Below are 23529 nucleotides of genomic sequence, written 5' to 3'. Positions count from 1 at the left end.
ATAGTTTTTTAAAAAACTAAAAAAAAAGGACTTAAAAGGACTTGAAAATGTTTTTTGCAAGAAAAAAGTTAAGACAAGACAACGATCTGATCTGCACGTTTTGAATGCTACAGTTGTTCGCGGTCTAAAATTGACTAAATGCCCGTCAGTCCAAACTTTCACCAAAAAAAACGAGAACTGGCTACAGCTAATGGAATCAAACTAGTCTAACTTTATTATGGTATATTAAGCGCTTCATGTAGTCTGGACTGATTCGAAAAAAGATTGTCTGTATTCGCTCAGCATAGAATACGGAGCACTTGGTTCATGTCACTTAGCGTATTTTCGCCAACACTGCCGGTCGCAATTTTCGCAAAAAATACTATAAATTACCTACGTTAATGAAGCCAAACTAGTTTAGATTTATCGAGGAATATTATTATCATATTTTTTGCGAAAGTTTGGACTGCCGGGCATTTAGTCAATTTAGGCCGCGACCGGCTGCCGGGCATTTAGACACTGCGTCTATCTTAATCGATGTTTCTAACCGAAACGAATGAGTAAAGCTAGTTCAACGCTGAATTTACCATGCTTCGCTAGCATGATCTCAGATCAAAGACTTGTCAAAGACTAGTCGTGATCGAAATCCCAAATCGCTTGGGCTTTTCTTATGTTTCCACTATTTGTTTAACAACAATGACGTCTACACTTTGAACAGCAAGCGGCGACTGTATACTTGTCAAAGACTAGTCGTGATCGAAATCCCAAATCGTTTGGGCTTTTCTTATGTTTCCACTATTTGTTTAGGGACAGTAACGCTACACTTTGATCAGCAAGCGGTGACTGCTACTTGTCAGAGACTAGTCGTGATCGAAATCCCAAATCGTTTGGGCTTTTCTATATGTTTCCCTTAGTGTTTAAGGGACAGTGAAGGGACTAGCGGCAAATTGTCGCTTGGTTGCTGTTGTTGTAATCATGTAATTCGATACGGGGCAGTTCACCGCGATATATAGACAGCGTGCGGAGTTTTTTTCATTGATGGAGCAAATTATAATATTCTGCGATCCACTCGTAACTGAATGTCTTGCAAAGTACAGGTAATCCTAGCAAGTAAGATAATATCATTTAGAGCTGTCCTATTCGATGCAACAGAGATAAAATTGGAAACGCAAATATGTTTGACTGTATTTAAATGACTTGACTGTATTATCGATAGATTGTTGTAGCTATTTTGGTTAAATGGTTGGTTAATTATGGTGGCCGAGGGCTGCCAATACAAAAAAGACCTTTTCTTTATATTTTATTGCGCTTTTTTCACCATATCATTTTATTTTTCATACATTATATATCTTACTTTCGCTTTTATTTGCCATTCCACTTTACTTTTTATTTCATTTCGTTGTCTTATTTAATTTTAATTTTAATTTTGTTTTCGTTTAAGTTTTCTTTTTCATTTCCCCTTTATTTGTCATTTCAATTTGCTTTTTATTTCGCTCTATGTTTAATTTTTAATTTCATTTCAATCGTATCTTTATTTTCATTTCAATTTTATATATAAACCCAATTCGATTTTTTTTTTAATTTCATTTTTACTTTAAAAAGAACTTAAAAGACAAATGAAATCGTTTTTCAAAATAAAAAGAAGCTGAAAATGAAAATCAAAACTAAACTCAAAACCATATTTTAGCGGCCGATGGCTGCCACAGTATCCCAGCATTCATTGCAGCCCATGCTCTACAAACAGAGGGAGTCTGGAATCTACTGCGAGGCCTGGCTGCAATGTATTGAGACCTCGAGGCCACCGCAGTAAACAGATCATACAAGTTCTGTCAGTGTCTTGCTTGGAATCAAAATGTTGTCTGTTAAAGGGGGGAAAAAAATTTTGAGCGCCGAGTTTATGTCTTTGACATATTCTCGATATTCAGGAGAATCCAGTACCCTTATCGTGCCCAATTGGAGGTCTACGATTGATTTTCGTTCTGAGGAGTACTTAGACGAAGACAGAGAAGCATACAGTCCATTGGCCGACAGATTTATTCTTAGTGGCGTCGATATCAACGATACAGTTTATCTGCAACGATCCATTACATATGATGAGTCAGCGTTCTTGTTTCCAGCTGCAGGGAAAGTATCAAATGAAGCAGCAATCCTTCATGGTCCCGAAGTCATTAATGGGCACGAACATGATTCTGGAATATTGTTCCTTGGGGTTGTGATCAGTGTCCACAATAAGATTGGTTTGTCGTACCAATGGTTTTTTAATGGTCAACCCCTTTGTAGTGGTCCCCACCGATGTCTGATAAAAGTAACGGAACCAGGATCGTACTTTTGTAAAGTGTTTTACAAAGAAATCATGCTGCAATCAGCAACAGTCACTGTCACTGCTTTTCCTGAAAGCCAAAGGTAGGTTCAATTATAGAATACAGGTATACTATTCAATAGACTGCTTTCAAGGATACCTTTTGACAGGCCATTCTGCTCAATCTTTTTATGTAATAGTCCAGAAGCAAACATTTCCGCCAGCCTTACATGCTGTTCCGAACGCGAAAAATAAACTATTTTGGCGTCAGCTCTAAAATTTAACTATTTTTATTTCAGTGTCTACCAGAAATTACAAGGAGATACATCAAGTACGAGTGACAAAAAATCAAGTTATCCGTTATCAGTATCTGTGGCTAATTTGCTCAAAACTGGGGAGCTCAGGCTTTAACAGAGAAAGTAATAGCATCCTATGGATTTGGAACTACCGAATGTTAGAGTTTTATCTATTTTTATAAATGTCTCATTTAATGTCTTTTCTGATGAATTTGTATAATACGCTTACCCACTTGCATCTCGTTTTAATTATAGTTGGTTTTTATTAACCTGTGAACACACATTAGTATATTCAGTACTATCACACTTTGGTCCCTATATTATATTGTCTGCGCAGAACTTTGATCTAACTTTGTATAGGAGAATTTTAATACTTAAAAATCTTAGATCTCCCTGTTGATATTTGTGTTTTGGTTGTTTAGAAAATACCCTGCTTTCCCTGGTATTTGCACTTTCATACGTAACATATACCTCTGAATGCTAGGAATCCATTCATATAATGTGTAGCAGTTATTGCAAAGTTGAATAAAATTGGAAGTCAATGGACTGATAGTCTAGCACAACCCAATTTCAATTGTTTTATACTGTCAAATCTTGATGTAGTGAAAACAAACATGCACAGTGCATGTCATGGCTTCCAAAATGACTTTTCCACTAAAACATTTTAAACTAGTTTAACGAAAAAATACCGGAAACACCAGTGGAAACGACTCGGAACTAACTTAAGCTAGGTTAATTAGTCAACTGTTTACACGCAAAAAGCCGAGTTTAGTTGCTTCAACTCCGGAAATGACACCTTTGATAAGCGACCTAAAAAGATGGCTTAAGTTGGACTACCGCCGGCCGTGACCAATCAGAGCTCAATATTTGACAATTTGCTGTCAAAATGTTTATCTAGACTAACTTGAAAAGCACCAGAGGGAAGAACGTGGGCTCTGTCTCTTGGTCTATCCTAACCTCAGATTGCGAAAAAATCGATTTTGCTTTCTCAAGAATAAAGCAAATGTTAAAAGCAGTGTTGTAAACACAAGCGCTTCTTGTCCCGCCGCTTTTTGAATCTCGCGCTATGTATGGTAATGTGATCTATCTAGTTTAAAATCACCTCAAATTACATAAAAAGATATAACTAGCTAAAACTAGTGTGAGCTGCGTCGGTGTTTCTAATGAAACAGTAATGATGAAAAGGTAAATTATACACCGCGAAAAGATGAAAAAACTTACTTATTTACTTTTTCATCTTTTCACGGTGTATAATTTACCTTTTCATCATTACTGTCTCAAATTACATAATGGAAACAAGCTGCACATTTACTCTAGTTTAAGCTGGTATGTAAACAAAGGGTGCGTTTCCACGAGTCTGTCTTTTCGTCGAGGGTCGAGGGTCGAGGGTACCACGTCGAGGGTCGAGGGTACCAAGTCGAGGGTCCAGTTTTGCGTCGAGGGTACCAAGTACCAAGTACAGGGTAGACCGAATTACAATTTCTAATATGGAGGAGAATTTCTAACTATTGAAAATAAAAGCCATTCGCGGCAAAGTTGCATTTGAGCCCCAAAGGTCATTTCCGGTTTAATGCTTAGGCTCTGACAAACACGACCGATTTTGTAACGCCACGCTTGACACGATTCAACACTATTATACTATTTCTTTGGAGCTCCGCTTTTAAGCAGTGCCTAAATCTACATTAAGTTTATATTTCCATTATCCTAAAACAAGAATTAAAAATAAAAAACCAAACGAATATTTTGTAAAGACTTCTCATCTGATTACTCCGTCATTTGACAGTTCTTGATGCAAAGCATGCATTAAACTGACCGGAAATGTGCGCTATTATTGTATTCCCGTACGCATAAGTAAAACGAGTCTTTCGAAGCTATAGATAGCTAGAGAAGAGAGCTGTATTCGTGAGTTTTAATATTCGTAAGTCGATTTACTATTACCAAGATCATGTCTAGTTGTGGGAACTTAAACCAAGTAAGCTGGGGCTTTGAAAGTTTCATGATTTCAAAGTTAGAAATCTTCATATCACCCTTGTCATGTTAAATGAACCTTTCCTAATACTGCGATTTGTTAATTACATAAAAACTAAAAGACATATATGTTATTTACCGGCCAGGAGGTCCGGATAGGGAAAAACTGTGCCCGAGGTCTTGAATATACGGACCGAGGCCGTTAGGCCGAGGTCCGTGTTCAAGACCGAGGGCACAGTTTTTCCCTATCCGGACCTCCTGGCCGGTAAATAACATATTTATTTTTTTCCCGTATTTTTTTACTTGTTTTAGTAATCGTTTTGTGTTGTCGTTTAGCGGCAAAGGATACCGGACCGCGCGCGCGGGCAGATACTTACAAAATACCGCCCGCTCAAACAGCCAATCAGAACGCACGATTTTTTAGGATACCGGACCGGAAAAAAAAAAAAAAACTTATTTTCTTGAGCGCGAGATTTTAAAAAAATGGCGGGAGAAGAAGCGCTTGTGTTTACAACACTACTTTTACCATTTGCTCGATTCTTGTACCCACAATAGCACACAGATAGTTAGGATAGACCAAGATACAGAGCCCACGTTCTTCTCTCTGGTGCTTTTCAAGTTAGTCTAGATAAACATTTTGACAGCAAACTGTCAAATGGTGAGCTCTGATTGGTCACGGCCGGCGGTAGTCCAACTTAAGCCATCTTTTTAGGTCGCTTATCAAAGGTGTCATTTCCGGAGTTGAAGCAACTAAACTCGGCATTTTCTTACGTGTAAACAGTTGACTAATTAATCTAGCTTAAGTTAGTTCAGAGCCGTTTCCACTGGTGTTTCCGGTATTTTTTCGTTAAACTAGTTTAAAATGTCCTAGTGGAAACGCACCCTTAAACACTTGGAGGAATTTTAAACTACCAAAAATGTCCTAGTGGAAACGCTCCCAACGTTGGGCTCAAACTTAGCCATAGTATAATAAAAAGCGTCAAACCTGGACATTTAAGTGGATTTTATTACAATTTGATGCTAAAGTTAGATTTAATGTTATGTTTATTGTCTCATATGTAAATCAATAAAAATAATAAGTTTGGGTTTCCTGTGGGTATCCCAAGATTCATTGAAGCGCGCGGCCTTTAAAGTGAGTGGGACGCTTGGACATCATAGCCTGGACACTTGATGCTCATTTTTGGCGTTGTTGACTATATTCAGGATGTCTAATAAGGCTGCTTGGAAGAAGTTCGAGTCTTCCATGAAGGAAAAAAGAACAGGGAACCGTGGAAAAGACGTCGTAAAAAACGAGAGATTAACGGTACAACGCTTAAGTGCCGAAGTTTCAGGGGCAGCACAGAAGTATTCGCGGATGGGACCCCGCGAATTCGTCCCGTATGAATTCGAAGAGTTGACCCTTGAAAACGTCAAAGAAGCATGCTTACAGCATTTTGGAAGCGTGATGGAAGAAGAAATGGAGGCGATGGAATGCGACGTTGTTGCGGGCGAACAAGGACCTTCTTGCACTTCAATAGATCAATTGCCGCATCCAACCAAGGTCATCCACGTGCGATTCATAGAAGCTTCACTTGCGGGAGAAAAGCTTACAAAAAAACGAAAAGATAAAAAACACACAAAAAAAACCTTACCAGTTTCACCTGTAGCTAAACGAGTGAAAGTCGTGGGGTCTCAAGAACAAGGCTCAAGCCAAGTTACGCGATATCCAAAGAGTCTATCGGTGCTTGACATGTTAAAGCTTGGGAAAGTGATAGATGATAAGTACGAACTAATTGAACTAGACACCTTTAACCTCACGGATATGAAATGGTGTAACAAGCCAGTTTCTGTGGAATTTGCCATTGACAAGAATCCCCTTGGCACAGGAGCTTTTCGAATGGCTTTTAAAGCTACGTCAAAAACACCAGGATTTGAGGGTAAACCCTGGGTGGTGAAGAAGTATCTTAAGCAAACTATAGATACGATCAAGCAACTGAAACAAGATGTCGAGCAGCAAACCAGGAAGGTTGTGCAAATGCACATGCTTGCCCAGAATATGTGCCTGAAGCTAAAACAAGAACTCAACAAGGAATCCATTCTAGATCTGTATGGCCAAACTCTAATGTACAACAAGATCTATATGGGAAGGCTAACCAGTGAACTGGGAGATTGCCAGTGGGTTACAGTGGAAGACTACATAGAGGGTGAATTTACGAAGTACATAAACAATGATGGTGAACTCTGTGGGGACAACACAGTTATTAGGCAGAAGTGTGAAAGTCTAGCTCATTTTTCTTACGAGAGGTCTTCACGCGAGCTCATTGTTGTCGATATGCAAGGAAGTGGCTACAACCTTTACGATCCTGAAATCGCCAGTACTACATTGGTGAAGGATGGAGAGGTGCTATTCACAGCTGGAAATCTCTCAAAACAAGCCATCAATAATTTTTTAAATAGCCATGTGAAGTGCAATGATTACTGTGATTTTCTAGGGTTGAAACAACCATCCAAAAGCCAAACCAGCTAAAGCTTTATATTATTATTTTATTTTCTAAAAGCTAGTGGTTCATGATCCTGATTCTCTTGTGCTGGGTTTTGCTGTTTATGCAGTTGACATTGTTCGCATACATTGTTGTTATTGTTAGAATAATCAAGAAAAATGTTTTCTATTGAAGATATATTACTCATAATATTGTATTACTGAAAATATTATACAACTTTTACAGCCATTGTCATAGACTTATATTATTGTTTTGCAACACAACAACAGGGTCTGGTGAATGGCCGCTATGTCCCCATAATAAGGTTAACCCAGGGGAAGATTCACAATTTGATTTTCAAGAATAATTATGGTTGCTAGTCCAAAAACTCCATCTTTTTGGTATAAAGCCTGATCTACTGCTTGGAGTATAGTAGTAAACATAGTATGCACTAGAGTACCCTGGTACTATGAAAAAATATTCCTTCAAATTATAGTAGCATACTCCCTATTGTAGGTTTAGACATTATAAAGTGCTAATTTACTACACCATCAATACTTAGTACTAGTCCCCCACCCCTCCCCAACAACAACAAGCCAAATGAAAGGTATGGTCAGAACAATGCTATAGGTAGCCACCTTTAGCCAGTTATTTTAACTTTTGATCTCCCAATCAAAACCACCACCTATTTTTCATTATCTAATGGTTCACATCTTATTTTGAGATATATATCTTTGCAGTGATAAACTGAATTTTGGTCAGATACTATAAAAGTAAATGGGCAAACACAGTACATACCATTGTTCATAAGTATATTCCTGATATAATGTTGCTTTGGGAATTGATTGAGAAAAAAAAGGACTGTGCATGTTTGGTTCCACTGCCTCAATTTTCTATTAATTAAATCTGAACAGGAAAATTTCCTTTTAGGTAAAGGTATGCCTTTCTGCAATCCTTTGCTTCAATTTCTTCAACATCAGGGATTAGTTGCTGGCATTTCAATCGGAATGCAGGTTCAAGGAAGTCATCCTCAACTTCAAGTACTCCAGAACATTCAGCCACTTTCTGTAGTTGCTCAACAGTAACAGGCAAACCTATACATAGGAATAAAATTGGCACAAAATAACTAGGACACTTAAATTCACAGTAAATCAATAAACTTATTTATTCTATTTAAATTGTATAAACAATGGTTATGGCTTACTAATGATGCAAAAAGATTAAAATTCATAAAACTCTAAGACTAAAAATTTTATTTTGCATCTCAGTAATACATCAAATGCATATTTATTAAAGAATGTAAACATTACCACATCGATCCATCCCATACTCTTCAGGGAAGCTGTAAATATGGTTTGGTATCCCAGCTGGCAAAGCAGTCTCTTTCTGGGGTCTGATACGGTGACTGTTCCAGACAGAATCCTTGAAGATGTTTACTTCCCTTTGTAACAAAGGAATCATTATGTAGGCAAGGAGCATTCTGTCAATACAAACCAGTACATGAGTAACTAGTGGCAAAAATTGACAGTATAGCATAATTTTGAATATAATGTAATGCAGTTGGTTATTTTCAGGTTTTTACTGTATCAATCCTATGCTCTTGCACTTAACAGAATTGTATTTTTATTGGCAAAATGCTCATGACAATCCAATAGGCAGCAAATACACCAAATATACAATAGTTCCAAACCTGTCTTGCTCATTGTTAGGGTCATAATATCTGTGCTCCTTCAGATATCTAAGGTGTTCTTTGAAATATTTTTCCAATCGCTCATGCAACTCCTTCCACCATCGCTCAATCTTAAATAAATTTAAGAAAAAAATTAATGAAACTCAAAAAGCTCAATGAACTAAAAATAGATAATACCAAAGAAATGAGCCTGAAAGTGAGCTTCTTTTAATTTGTATGTACAGTGATTGAATGTGTAGACATATTGAAATCAGTCATTTAGCAACAGCAATTAGTAATTATACCCTGCAGTAATTTTTTCTCTGTTGTTTCACCATGGCAAGGATTAAAATCTGACTTCAAGTTAAGTACTTTTACTATAAATGTTTTTATGCCCTTTTTATTTCTCGAACTTATTTCTTCAAAGCTACTTGAATTGGGGAAGATATAGTCAAAAACTGTATATATTTCGGAAATTAAATTTCAAGCGGTTACCAAAACCAATAGCATACCTGGTTGGAAGTAGATGGCCCATAAATAACACTGTCACTTGCATCATCCAGATCTCCGTGATGATTTCTCAAAAAGGAATGCATGGTTGCCATTACGCCTGTCTCGGTTCCTTTATCCATACGGAGGAATGCAGCTATCATTCTGGTCTCATAGAGATATTCAAGATACCAGCGGCCAACTATATTAGGGTTTGAGTTTGTAACCCATACTTTTATCCAAAGAAGTTTCCTACTTGATGTGTCGATGCATCCATACACAGCTAGGGGATAAGTGCTATTCTGAAAACCCATGAGTTTATCATGTCCGTCGACTGAATGTACAAAATTCGCTCCTTTAGAAGTAAACTGACCTTTCTTTTTCTTTGTTTTCATTCCGAGGGATCGTGCTTTAAGACCGTCTGGGTCTAAATCTTGCATCACTGCATGCACCAAATCTCTGGGTGCGTTTAGATCATGCTCTATCCTAATCTTTTTTTGCATACTACGGTATCCTAGAAGCCTTCCTGGGCCATTGAGCTCCTTCTGCACGGCACTTTTTACTTCATCAACAGAGATTTCACCGTCACTGTAGTAAATCCCAAAGTATCGGAGCCGTCGGTCAAGGGTTCGCTTACTCCACGAATAACTTGGATAATCTCTTATCATAAAACTCAAAATTTCGTTTCGTGTTAGAAGCTGCTGGACGTATTTTTTCAAATCTTCAGGGAGACTAGAATCTTCTTTCCAAGTGTCGTTACGCAAACCACCATCCGCCATTTTGAAAACCCCTCGCAGTAGATTCCAGACTCCCTCTGTTTGTAGAGCATGGGCTGCAATGAATGCTGGGATACTGTGGCAGCCATCGGCCGCTAAAATATGGTTTTGAGTTTAGTTTTGATTTTCATTTTCAGCTTCTTTTTATTTTGAAAAACGATTTCATTTGTCTTTTAAGTTCTTTTTAAAGTAAAAATGAAATAAAAAAAAAAATCGAATTGGGTTTATATATAAAATTGAAATGAAAATAAAGATACGATTGAAATGAAATTAAAAATTAAACATAGAGCGAAATAAAAAGCAAATTGAAATGACAAATAAAGGGGAAATGAAAAAGAAAACTTAAACGAAAACAAAATTAAAATTAAAATTAAATAAGACAACGAAATGAAATAAAAAGTAAAGTGGAATGGCAAATAAAAGCGAAAGTAAGATATATAATGTATGAAAAATAAAATGATATGGTGAAAAAAGCGCAATAAAATATAAAGAAAAGGTCTTTTTTGTATTGGCAGCCCTCGGCCACCATAGTTAATAAAGTGAGTACAATAATTCTTCAATAAAGGCAAGCAACAGTGATTGCTATTTAGAAGATGGTAGCGTGAACATTTGAACTTGACATTTAGGCGGGAGGGCCCAATGCGGTGTGCTTTGCAAGCTATTGCAACAATAAATTTGTATGTTCATACGTGATTCGTTTCTATGGAGAAATATCGACTTAGCGATACGCAATTCTACAAAAAACGAATACATATTTCCAGCACTCGCTCAGTGTTGTTTTTGTGTAATTGAACATTTGGTTTACTAGTAATAAGAGTCATAAGTGTTGATTGATGAAAACAACAACATGCCGTGATTTTCAGCATTCATGGCCCAAATGGTTTGGGCTTTTCCCGTGAAAGCCCTTTAGACTTGGGCTTTCCGTAGTATTCCCCTAAACGTTAGGGATACTACAGATACCAAAGGATAGTTATCCCAAATGGTTTGGGCAATCGTAGTATAGCCCAAACTTTTTGGGCAATTTCAATAATAGCCCTATAATTCGGGCCCAAAATCGAGACTACGGATTAAAATGTAGTAGCCGGAATTATATGTAGACTTGTTTATTAATGAATTACATCATTCTAGTTACTTTAATAATATATTACTTATCTTCTCAATAGTTGAAATAAATCTCTTCTAAGTCTGCCTCCTGAGCAATTTTGTACACTTTACCGCCTTTTTCCTTCCTTATAAATACTTTTCCGTCCAGGGTCCATGAACTGTGCCACTTATTTTGTTTGGCTCGTTTACGTACTTCTGCGAACAATTTTCTCCTTTGACTCGTTAGGTTTTCATTAATATAAACCTTATTTGCTCCATTTAATTTCCCTCCATCAGAATCATTTTTATAATTCCTAAGTTTCTATCATAAAGATTCTTCTTATCATCATAGTTTTTAAATTTCACTATGATTGGTCTTGGAGATACTTTAGATGGAAGTCTGTGAACAATATCAATGTTGTTATCTTCGAGATCGTCTACTCCAATGGCTTTAGCTAGCTCCTCAACTAATGCATCAAGATCTTCCTCTTCTTGTTCTGGAATGCCATGGATTTCGAGATTATATTTTCTCTGATATTGATATAGATCATCTTGTATTTCATCCAGTTTATTCATTCTAACTTTGAGTGTAACCAGCTCATCTTGTTGTTATTTGCACATGGCTTTGAGTTGAGTTTTCTCTTGTTAACTCATCAATAGTATTAAATTGGAATTGTACAGCATTCTTAATCTCTTCATATTCCTTTCTTATATCAGAGTTTTCCTGCTTCATAGCTTTAACATCTTCTTGAACCTCTGTTATTTTCTTGTATCTCATCGATAGCGTGGGTGCTTCTTGTTCATCGTCCATCATTCTTAAAGTTTTTGGGTCTGGTGATAGTTCCAAAGATGATGGCGACGATACGGGCTCCCTAACTCTTCTCTTGCTCATAGAGGTATTTTTATAACAACGTATTGTCTTTACTCCGAACACCAATTTCTATTTTTTGGAGTTATACAACTCGGAGTACGACCATTCAGTTACATGTTCTGTCTTCACGGTCCGTCATCTCCATTTTTCCTATAATAAATTCTTATATAGTGCACTACATACACTTCAAAACTCATTTATTCCCAAATTAATCTTTCATTACATATATTATTATTAAATGATTAAAAATACCAAAATACAGAAAGAAAAGAAATCATAAATGAATGATCCAGTGTGTGTACAAGTATGGTACAACTTTAAAAAATACTCTAAAACAACGTCTAGACTGTTCAAGGTCAGGGCATGTCTAACTCACAGACTGAATTGGAATATTTAACAATTAGACTATGAGGTCGAGTTTTATATGAGTCAATAGATAGTCAATGAGGCACATAGCGCCGAATCGACTATTTGACTCATAGAAAGCGAGAACGAGTAGACTAATTTTCTTAGCATAAACCTACTGTACTAGCTAATAATATAGTATTGAAAACAAAGGAAAACACTGAAACTTTCATATAACCTTGAAACGTTTTGGACCGTAGCGTGAACGTACCGTAGCATGAACCAGGGTACCGTAGCATGAACCTGGGTACCGTAGCATGAACCATGGTACCGTAGCATGAACCTGGGCAACTTATCATTAACCTGGGTACATATTTGAGCCAAAATTGATATAAACATGCTACACTGGGTAAACCAAACCCCCCTCAAGTGGTCAAAAACGATGACGTCATAAATCACGTGACCCGTGGGAAAATACCTTGTAGATGCACAGGATTTGAACCGATGCCAACCAAACCTGGACATATGTACTACCCTAGCCTAACCAAACACCCTCAAGTGGTCCACCGTGATGACGTCATCAGTCACGTGACCCGTGGGAAAATACCTTGTAGATGCACAGGATTTGAACCGATGCCAACCAAACCTGGACATATGTACTACCCTAGCTTAACCAAACACCCTGAAGGGTTCGACGGTGATGACGTCACCAGTCACGTGACCCGTGGGAAAATACCTCGTAGATGCACAGGATTTGAACCGATGTCAACCAAACCTGGACATATATACTACCATAGCCTAACCAAACACCCTGAAGGGTTCGACGGTGATGACGTCACCAGTCACGTGACCCGTGGGAAATACCTTGTAGATGCACAGGATTTGAACCGATGTCAACCAAACCTGGACATATATACTACCCTAGCCTAACCAAACACCCTCAAGTGGTCGAAGATGACGACGTCATCGGTCACGTGACCCGTGGGAAAATGCCATACATGAACTTGTACCATAAATTAAACCGGTACTGTAGGCATGGGCTATGGTACCGTAGCATGAACCATGGTGCCGTAGCCAACCTGTACCGTAGCATGAACCATGGTACCGTAGCCAACCTGTACCGTAGCATGAACCATGGTACCGTAGCCAACCTGTACCGTAGCATGAACCAAGGTACCATGTCATGAACCTAGTACCGTGGCATGAACCATGGTACCGTGGCATGAATATGGGTACCGTAGCATGAACCATGGTACCGTAGCATGAACCTTGGTACCGTAGCATGAACCAGTGTGCCGTAGCATGAACCTTGGTACCGTAGCATGAACCAGTGTGCCGTGGCATGAACCTGGGTACCGTAGCATGAACTTAACGAAGTCGAACTTTGCATGATCCAAACCTAATGATATCAACAATTTCTGCATTTTTTCATTTTATTCATTTTTTCAAACAGGTTCGGCTGATGTGAATTTCAACGTTTCACCTGAGCCTTTTTACCGGTATCGAAATGTGCTTCACGACCTCTTATTTGACAATAAAAATATGTAAGCCGACCTCGATTAAAGTGTGATTTGTATTTTTATCCGGCTTGCACTGCAAAACATTCATTTGCCTTGTGTCCATCAAAACATTTTGCAAAAAAATAATCAGGAAGCCGAAACGATATGTAAGGTTGCTTGTTGAGATGGCTTATAGATAGCTTATATTTTGAAATAGTATTTGTGATTGAAATAAAAAATATTTTTGAAATGGTATTTGTAAACCGATGGCTCAAAGCAAAGTCAGTAGTACAATGATTTCTGGTTTATAACTGTCAACACATACGATGGTATGGTAAGCGTTAATTATAAAAGTCGGCGTGTGTGTGGGTGTTGATAACTGAGGTCACTAACAAGGTGACGAAATGTAATGCTTGGAAGAAGTAAGGGGTTTAAAAAACGAACCGAGGACACGGAGTTGAGGCGCATTTTCGTTTATAGATAAAGGCAAAGGATATTATGAGGGTAGACGGTTTGGGAATAAAATAGTGGATTAAAAAAATTTAGCTCGGAGGTTAAAGAGAAATATGTAAGAGGTCATTAGCTGTAGCCCCTCGTGATTGAAGATAAGGAGTTGTCGGTGACTGACTATCTATACAAAATCTTTGATTATTTAGGCTTGATACAAAAACATGCAAGGTTAAAATCGAGGGAAATAGTCGAATAACACCCAAAGTTAAAATCCTATCTCGCAGCAACAGTAGATATTGATAGTCTATGTATTTCGGTTCAGTGTAAAGCGAGAGAAGTCATGCTCTTGCATTTTATATTTATAACGTTAGAGCTGTGGATGTTTGTGCTGCATCAAGCACCGTCAAGTCTGCCTGATAATGTGAAAATGATCTTCGAATGTTTATTGTAAAAACACAACAACTGACCCGCAGAAGGTTTTCCTCGTTTCAGTTTAAACTTTAAACTGGAGCAATAATATACTTACTAATCGCACTAGAGCGCATGCATTGAGTCCATTGAATAAAAACAAAGATGATACTGGCAAATAGTAGTACATGACTTAGGTGACTAATAGTTACTATGACTGAACCAAAATATTCATTACGCAAACGGCACAAATGATCTCTTGTTTGTCTTTGTCTTATGTTTTTCATGGTTTCAATGCATGCGCTTTTTTGGAAGGCTATGCGGCCGGAAAAATAGTTAACGGGATTTTAAAGTCATCGCAATTAGCTTCAGTCCGAAGCATAGCTATTTCAATATATTCACAAGAAAGATGACGTGCTTGTTTATAGCCATCATTATCAATCTTTCCTCAATCTAGCTATATATCTAATATCGCTGCTGGCCGAAGTAACTAACGTATATAATTACCCCAGCCTATTGTTTTCTGTCATGCATAGTAAATTAACGGTTTCTTCTCGAAAGCGAACATGCGTAAAACGTTTGGAGGCATCAAGATGGTTTGGCTTTTGAATAGGCTCTGGAAAGTTTTGAAACTACAAACTTGGTGGTTTCATTTAATTTACCATATTCGTCAATCCACGAAAGAAGCCGCATTATTGTTAATATTGCTGTGTACTTAAAGCCTGTCTACTCAAAGCAATAATCAATAATGTCGGTATTTCCGCAGAAATATTAATAATATTGCTGTGTGATATTCGTGTCGTATGATTTTGATAAATATCGAACACCTTTTATATCAGATGTCAGATAACATGTTTTCCCACGGATCACGTGATACATGACGTCACGACTTATGACTGACAGGACAAGTCAACAAAGTCGAGCAAAGTATGTTTGTGCAGGTTTGATTCATATCGAACAGATTCACGAGAAGTTATATCACATTTTCCCACGGGTCACGTGATACATGACGTCACAAATCTTGACTGGCAGGACATGTCAACAAAGTCGAGCAAAGTATGTTTGTGCAGGTTTGATTCATATCGAACAGATTCACGAGAAGTTATATCACATTTTCCCACGGGTCACGTGATACATGACGTCACAAATCTTGACTGGCAGGACATGTCAACAAAGTCGAGCAAAGTATGTTTGTGCAGAGATGAGAGTATGTTTGTGCAGGTTTGATTCATATCGAACAGATTCACGAGAAGTTATAACATGTTTTCCAACGCGTCACGTGAAACATGACGTCACAACTCATGACTGGCAGGACATGTCAACAAGTCGATGGTACCTATCTAGTCACGGTATCTAGTTGTGGTTCATGCCACGGTACCATTGGTTCATACTGTGGTACCTTGGTTCATGACACGGTACCTTGGTTCATGCCACGGTACCAAGGTTCATGCTACGGTACCGTGGTTCATGCTACGGTACCCAGGTTCTTGCTACCGCACACTGGTTCATGCTACGGTACTAGGTTCATGCTACGGTACCCATATTCATGCCACGGTACTTGGTTCATGCTACGGTACTAGGTTCATGCTATGGTACTTGGTTCACGCTATGGTACTAGGTTCATGCCACGGTACTAGGTTCATGCCACGGTACTAGGTTCATGCCACGGTACTTGGTTCATGCTACGGTACCTTGGTTCATGCTACGGTACCAAGGTTCACGCTATGGTACTTGGTTCATGCCACGGTACTAGGTTCATGCCACGGTACTAGGTTCATGCCATGGTACTAGGTTCATGCCACGGTACCTTGGTTCATGCAACGGTACTTGGTTCATGCCACGGTACTTGGTTCATGCTACGGTACCAAGGTTCACGCTATGGTACTTGGTTCATGCCACGGTACTAGGTTCATGCCACGGTACTAGGTTCATGCCATGGTACTAGGTTCATGCCACGGTACCTTGGTTCATGCTACGGTACTTGGTTCATGCCACGGTACTTGGTTCATGCCACGATACTTGGTTCATGCTGTGGTACCTTGGTTCATGCCACGGTACCTTGGTTCATGCTACGGTACTAGGTTCATGCCACGGTACTTGGTTCATGCTACGGTACTAGGTTCATGCTATGGTACTTGGTTCATGCCACGATACTTGGTTCATGCTGTGGTACCTTGGTTCATGCCACGGTACCTTGGTTCATGCTACGGTACTAGGTTCATGCCACGGTACTTGGTTCATGCTACGGTACTAGGTTCATGCTATGGTACTTGGTTCACGCTATGGTACTTGGTTCATGCCACGGTACGTTCACGCTATGGTCCAAAACGTTTTAAACCCTACTCGAAACTTTACTGAACAAAACAACGGTCAACCAGCAGCACTGTTTTCATTCATCTTTATACGAACTTGGCACGCATATAATGCGCATAAAAGCTTAAACTTGCTCTATGTCTATAGCTATTTGTCTCTATTATTTTGCTCAAAGATCTCTTTCCAAGATTTTATTTCCTTTTGTCAGTTCTTGGGATCATTTTTCTAATTAATGAGTGATAAACTGAACAGATTTATTTAAAAATATTTTGTTGTCAGATCATTCAAAGCCGTGCCATGTTTACAATTCACTTTAGATTCTTGTCAGTTAACTTGCACTTTCTTTTAAATATTCTTTCGTCTGTTCTTACCTTTTAAATTTCTTCTTGAATACATGTGAATAAGTTGTCTTTTGGATTTTTTCTGTTCTTTGAGGGAATCCTTTTAAAATGCCATCATTATCTCAGTAGTCAGTTTTTTGTCTGTCATAAGTTTGCGCATGAAAATCTCAATGAATTTTGCCATAATTCTTCCAAAACCTCCATTCCTTTCCTTGATACAGTATTGTATTTTCTACAATTATCGATTTTTAAAGATTTTTTAAGAGAACAAGCAGAGATTTGGACGAAACTTGAGCATACGGCTCGTGCTTCTCCTAGCACTTCTCTAGGACTCATGCAATTTCCCGTGTGCTTGTATAACTCAACATAGCACGCTCGCTCATTTTCTATCTCTTCAATAAACAAATTAACTGAGTGAGTATATGCAGTTTTTTTTCTATACCTTGGTGTGGTCATCATCAGACAACAAGAAGACCTGCTCTTTCATCTCACAACTTTCAACATACCTATTAGAATATCAAATACAGAAAATACAAAGATAATGTTTAGATAAATATATGGCACTATCTACAAACTGTTAGTTATGTCTATTAGGTATTAAATATATTAATGAAAGTAAAGTGGCTTACTTTCTAAAGGAAGGTCTTCTGCGCATGATTTCTAGCTCCTCATGACTCAAGTCAGTAATGACTGATTCTCTTTCTTCTTGCTTACAGCAAACAACACTGACTGGGTTCTCATAGAAATGTTCCATCATACAAAACTAAACAATGAATATGCAAGTATTTTAGACAAAAGATTCTGACACCATCTGCTCTTTAGTTCAATCAATAAACAGATATTAACCAAGAATCACAAAGCTGTGTCCACGAGCAAACAATGCATGCATGCAAGCAGTTTAACAGGAATAAGACGTAATAGCATAAAATGTTGTTATACATGGGCGTCTTTTAGTTTTATAAACAGTATATGCATGCCTATCACCAACGATATCATTATAATATATATATTATTATAATTGAGAAACCACTGGTTCAACATAGTAAGGCTATCTTCATTACAGAGCGACTTTACCAACCAAGGCAACAAATATTCGCAAAGCTTCTACATTATTGATCGTACCAACGCTCTCACTCCTCAAACTTGTCTCTCTAATGATCGCATTCCTTTCATTCTTATGTATCATCCTATTAATAACTCCATTAAACCCATTGTTAACCACAACTTTTCTCTGCTTGACTCTGATACTGGCACTTCTGCTATTTTCAACAACCGCCCTCTTTTTTCTTATAAAAGTGATCGTAATCTTCGTTCTTTCTTGGTCAAGGGAGTTCTTCCCTCTGACAAAGAACCTGGTACTTTTCGCTGCTCTCGCAATCATTGTCATACTTGTCCTCATGTAGCCTCTCACACTAACTTCTGTTGCCCCTAGTCTCTATTAACACTTACTTAATAAGAAGTTTAACAATAATTCTCAAATTTTGTCATTAATGATTAGTTCCAGAACACGATATAGCTGTAGAGTTAAAGAACATCATTCAGATGAATTAGGAATTCTAAGAAATGTTCATCCATTAAAATGTATATTTCGCGCGATCAAGGTCACGCTGTTGTCACGAAGCACTCTCAACACGGCCCAAGATCAACATTCAGAATGCCTTCGTCCAAGTAGCACTTTAAAAAAATGTTAATAGAGACTAGGGGCGTCATGGTTTATGCTGGGGGCACCATGTTATACGTGGGGGCGTCATGCCTGGGGTCGTCATGACCGTAAACTCTTTATGATATTCGAAATAATGATCCCACCATATCAGTTTCCCGCCATTTCAATCTAGCTAACCATTCTCTTTTTGACTTCATTGTTTTCAGTCTTTCTTTGATTAACAGCAACAATGATTATCGCAAGACCAAAGAAATGCGGCTTATTCACCTATTGGGCTTTTAACTAACCCATTCTTTTGTCTTTTGATTGTTTGTTTTTGTTTCCTTGCCTACCTTGTTCTCATTGGTTTCCTTGCCTACCTTGTTCTCATTGGTTTATTCTATCACATAAACACTCCTTTCTACCACCTCTTTCTCTTTTACTCCGACGAAGGAATAGCGTCCGAAACATCAGTTTTTTCATCTTTTACCGGTGTAAAATTTACCTTTTTATCATTACTGTTTCATTAGAAACAACGACGTCTTCTTCATATACGAATTAGTCAATCACAATTGAGTATTTAAACAATAGAATATGCACAAATTTTCACATTTTCCCCTTTAATCCATTAATTATTAAAGGTAATTTAATAATGTTATTGATAATTTTTAATGATAACATCATTTCTGATGGCTTAGCATGACCTCTTATTTACCAACATATGACTTCAACAGTTGGTCAAAATGTTACAACACACTCACAAGGCATAGCCAAGTGGGTACTAAACTAATCTTGTCGAAGTTATATCATGGTAAATAGAGGATATACAATGCTAAACCATTGGAAATTTATCTTTTACTACAAAAAAAAGTCGCAAAAAGTTTGGAAGAAAAAGGGTTCAAAGCAAGCTCTAACTCTATATGCGAGCGATGTGCAATATGTTGATGTAATTTGTTTGTATGTCTTAATTACAACGGCTCTAAACCAATTGGAGTGCAAGAAAATTTTCATTTGTAGTAAAAAATCATTAACTGTTTGAATGCAAATTACCTGTAATCCTGTACTGAAATTTTGCAATGAAAAGTCATGGAACAAGAAATTTTCATAGAGAAATCTGAAAACTTTATGTCCAAGCTTGAAAGGAATTCCAGCAGTCATCAAAACCTGTGGAACAATATTATTGTAAGGAATGACCAGTATATTAGTTGCAAGCATGTTTAAACTAAGGTGCTTTTTTCACAGATAAAGCACAGACAGCTTTTATTTGTTTATTATCTTTCGTTATAAGTAGCATTCAATGCAATTTGTGCAAAAATAAAGAAGCATTGTCTAAAAGACTAACCTTTGAAATAATTTCAAGTAAGCAAGTGAGTGATGGTTGAGATTGAAATCTCTCAATGGAAAGAAGCGTGGAAACTGAGTGTGGAAGAACCTGGTGTACTGCTGATACTGATGTAGCTACTCCAAATACCATTACCAAAGGAATATCATGAGTGTATTGACTGAAAGACAATAGTACAATCTTGTTACAGAAACCATTTATACAAAAAAATTGCAACCATCCTTCCATTCCATGTTGATGAGGATGGTGTTCCTTGTTCCTAATGACAAAAATGATGGTGTAACTATGTGCATAATGCCCTTATTGTTGATATCATGTTGGTATTGTTCCTAATGACAGTAATGATGGTGTAACTGTGCATGACCTTATTGTTGATGTCATGTTGGTATTGTTCCTAATGACAGTGATGATGGTGTATCTGTGCATGATGACCTTATTGTTGATGTCACGTTGGTATTGTTCCTAATGACAGTAATGATGGTGTATCTGTGCATGATGACCTTATTGTTGATGTCATGTTGGTATTGTTCCTAATGACAGTAATGATGGTGTATCTGTGCATGATGACCTTATTGTTGATGTCACGTTGGTATTGTTCCTAATGACAGTAATGATGGTGTATCTGTGCATGATGACCTTATTGTTGATGTCATGTTGGTATTGTTCCTAATGACAGTAATGATGGTGTATCTGTGCATGATGGCCTTATCGTTGATGTCATGTTGGTATTGTTCCTAATGACAGTAATGATGGTGTAACTGTGCATGACCTTATTGTTGATGTCATGTTGGTATTGTTCCTAATGACAGTGATGATGGTGTAACTGTGCATGACCTTATTGTTGATGTCATGTTGGTATTGTTCCTAATGACAGTAATGATGGTGTATCTGTGCATGATGGCCTTATTGTTGATGTCATGTTGGTATTGTTCCTAATGACAGTAATGATGGTGTAACTGTGCATGACCTTATTGTTGATGTCATGTTGGTATTGTTCCTAATGACAGTGATGATGGTGTAACTGTGCATGACCTTATTGTTGATGTCATGTTGGTATTGTTCCTAATGACAGTGATGATGGTGTAACTGTGCATGACCTTATTGTTGATGTCATGTTGGTATTGTTCTTAATGACAGTAATGATGGTGTAACTGTGCATGATGACCTTATTGTTGATGTCATGTTGGTATTGTTCCTAATGACAGTAATGATGGTGTAACTGTGCATGACCTTATTGTTGATGTCATGTTGGTATTGTTCCTAATGACAGTGATGATGGTGTAACTGTGCATGACCTTATTGTTGATATCATGTTGGTATTGTTCTTAATGACAGTAATGATGGTGTATCTGTACATGATGACCTTATTGTTGATATCATGTTGGTATTGTTGGTGTTGTAGTTTTTGTACTTTGTTGTTATTATTATGAAGTTTCTAAGAGTGATGTGCATATAAAATTTAAACATGACTCTGTGAGCAGGGTATACTGGGATACCTGGAAGGGGGGAGTGGAGGACCTGGTTTCAACATGCATGGAGTATTTACTTGGTTGAGCTTCCAAAAATACTGATTAAGTAGATATTGCATGACATTGAAATATGTGATGTGATTACTCAAAAGGTTGCGCAGTTGCACATACTGATAATGATCATGGACTAATTTCTATAAAAGCAAAATTCAAATCACTTTAATGAAACCTACCTACAGACAGACACAAAATCTTGTATGACAGGGGGATGAAAGCCTTCAAAGTCTTCAAGTATCACAACAAGTGGGGGATTCTCTAAATACAGTATATGAAAGAAGGGCTTCAAAGATAATAATCATGAATAAGAGGTTGATATCCCTCCCTTGTGCTCCAACAATGTTTATAACAGATAGTAATTTCTAAGTGCAAAGAAAGCTCATTTTAGAAAACTTCCAAGAAATACCTGTTGCAGAAGATTTTTTAAGTGTTTCTTTATTCTTTATTAAATTTTTCTTCTCAGATTCCTGAATCTGCAAAAAAATTAAACCCAAACCAAGTGCAAGTCAAAATGGAATTATAAAGAAATGGGGTCATACAATAACAATAGAAAGCAGTGACATTGTGTGGTAATGTACTGTCAGCCCTTTATTCATCTAAGATGTTCGTTGAGTTGTTAGGTCTTGCCTGATCCTGCAGTTTTTTAAATTTTATTCCCTTTCAGATGATTTGGATTCTAAGCACAAAGTGCATTGCTTGTCACAGTTAGAATCTACACTGTACAGGTAATTCACGTAACCATGACCAGGAATTTCAGGAATTCAAATGTAGCTTTCAAATCTTCATGTTTAAATCTCCAATCAACTACTTCGATATTTAAAAAAAATTTTCAGTAATCTGTAAAAGTTAGGTTTTGAAACTGCTATATAATTATGAATATGACTGATTGTAAAATAATTTATAAAAGAATTCACATCCCAACCACATCGCTGAGAATTAGCTTTAAAATCTTTATTTTTAAGTTCAAAGTAATTTGAATTGCTGGAGTTTTGAGCATCATTGGTGTCAAGACTTGGAATTTCTGACAAAGCTGCCAAAAGTGCAATCGAAACATGAGTGATACTGGTCACGTGTGATATGAATTGGCTGTAAAAGTATTTTTTATTATCTCTTGTTGAAATGAAATATTTTCTACCAACAACGATAGAATTTGCTATTTCTATAAGATATTTGGTGAATCTTCTCACATATGAGTTTTATTTTCTTTATTTTCAAGTAAAAGCTATTGTTTATCAAGCTGAAAACAAAATGTGTGCTGATTGGCAAATTTGCTCAGGCTGAGAAAGGCAAAATCACCTGGTTCATAATAAATAAAAAATATTATATGTGACATGGTCACTTTGCATTCATCTTTAGTCATTTTGAAATGTCGATTTCAAGTAGTTTTATGGGAACTGCCGGTTCGTGGCAATTCTAAGTATTTACTACAAAGGATTTAATATATTTTTGTTAGGGAACACATTCAAACGTGAGTGTAATAGTTCTATGGAAAGGGACACTCAAAGTTCAGTATTTTGGACGAGCAATACTATGTGATCTTTTTCCTGAACTAATAATTATTGTTCGTTCAAACCAAGATTTACCTCGCATTAAGGTAATTTCCCTTGTGGGACTACCTTAAACAGTTCTATTATTGCCAATGTTTAGATTATGCTTAACTATTGGAATGCACTAATTTCCGCGGCGTGGATGTTTAGCTTAAACAGTTCTATTATTGCCAATGTTTAGATTATGCTTAACTACTGGAATGCACTAATTTCCGCGGCATGGATGT

General features: G+C 37.3%; 3 protein-coding genes across 3 annotated transcripts in view; 1 reads left to right on the top strand and 2 right to left on the bottom strand.

Annotated features, from left to right (window-relative positions):
• The window catches only part of LOC116302633 (origin recognition complex subunit 3), a 35007-nt gene that overhangs the window by 7038 nt on the left and 4440 nt on the right, over positions 1–23529 (bottom strand). Inside the window, exons 8-13 of the mRNA XM_031711971.1 lie at positions 22162–22228; positions 21932–22013; positions 20230–20389; positions 19938–20051; positions 17875–18008; positions 17688–17751 (exon numbers count right to left, since the gene is read on the bottom strand). Of these exons, the coding sequence (XP_031567831.1) occupies positions 17688–17751; positions 17875–18008; positions 19938–20051; positions 20230–20389; positions 21932–22013; positions 22162–22228 (621 nt within the window). The remainder of the gene's footprint in view (positions 1–17687; positions 17752–17874; positions 18009–19937; positions 20052–20229; positions 20390–21931; positions 22014–22161; positions 22229–23529) is intronic.
• Positions 1672–3142, top strand: LOC116295333 (uncharacterized). The gene is made up of 2 exons (XM_031703117.2): positions 1672–2382; positions 2578–3142. The coding sequence occupies exons 1-2, from the start codon at positions 1832–1834 to the stop codon at positions 2687–2689; spliced, it is 663 nt and encodes a 220-aa protein (XP_031558977.1). The 5' UTR covers positions 1672–1831; the 3' UTR covers positions 2690–3142.
• LOC116293554 (uncharacterized) lies at positions 7046–9979 on the bottom strand. Its single transcript, XM_031700995.2, has 4 exons — positions 9183–9979; positions 8692–8801; positions 8312–8481; positions 7046–8095 (listed from the first exon to the last, which is right to left on the bottom strand). Exons 1-4 carry the CDS (start codon positions 9936–9938, stop codon positions 7902–7904), a joined length of 1230 nt encoding a protein of 409 aa, XP_031556855.1. The 5' UTR covers positions 9939–9979; the 3' UTR covers positions 7046–7901.

Source organism: Actinia tenebrosa, unplaced genomic scaffold (assembly GCF_029948245.1).
Source record: "Actinia tenebrosa isolate PJP-AT-01 unplaced genomic scaffold, QUT_ActTen_1.0 PGA_scaffold2__45_contigs__length_23673736, whole genome shotgun sequence".
In the NCBI taxonomy this organism is placed as follows: Eukaryota; Metazoa; Cnidaria; class Anthozoa; order Actiniaria; family Actiniidae; genus Actinia; species Actinia tenebrosa.
Note: the sequence above shows the minus strand (reverse complement) of the source record. Positions and strands in the feature narration are given on the sequence as shown.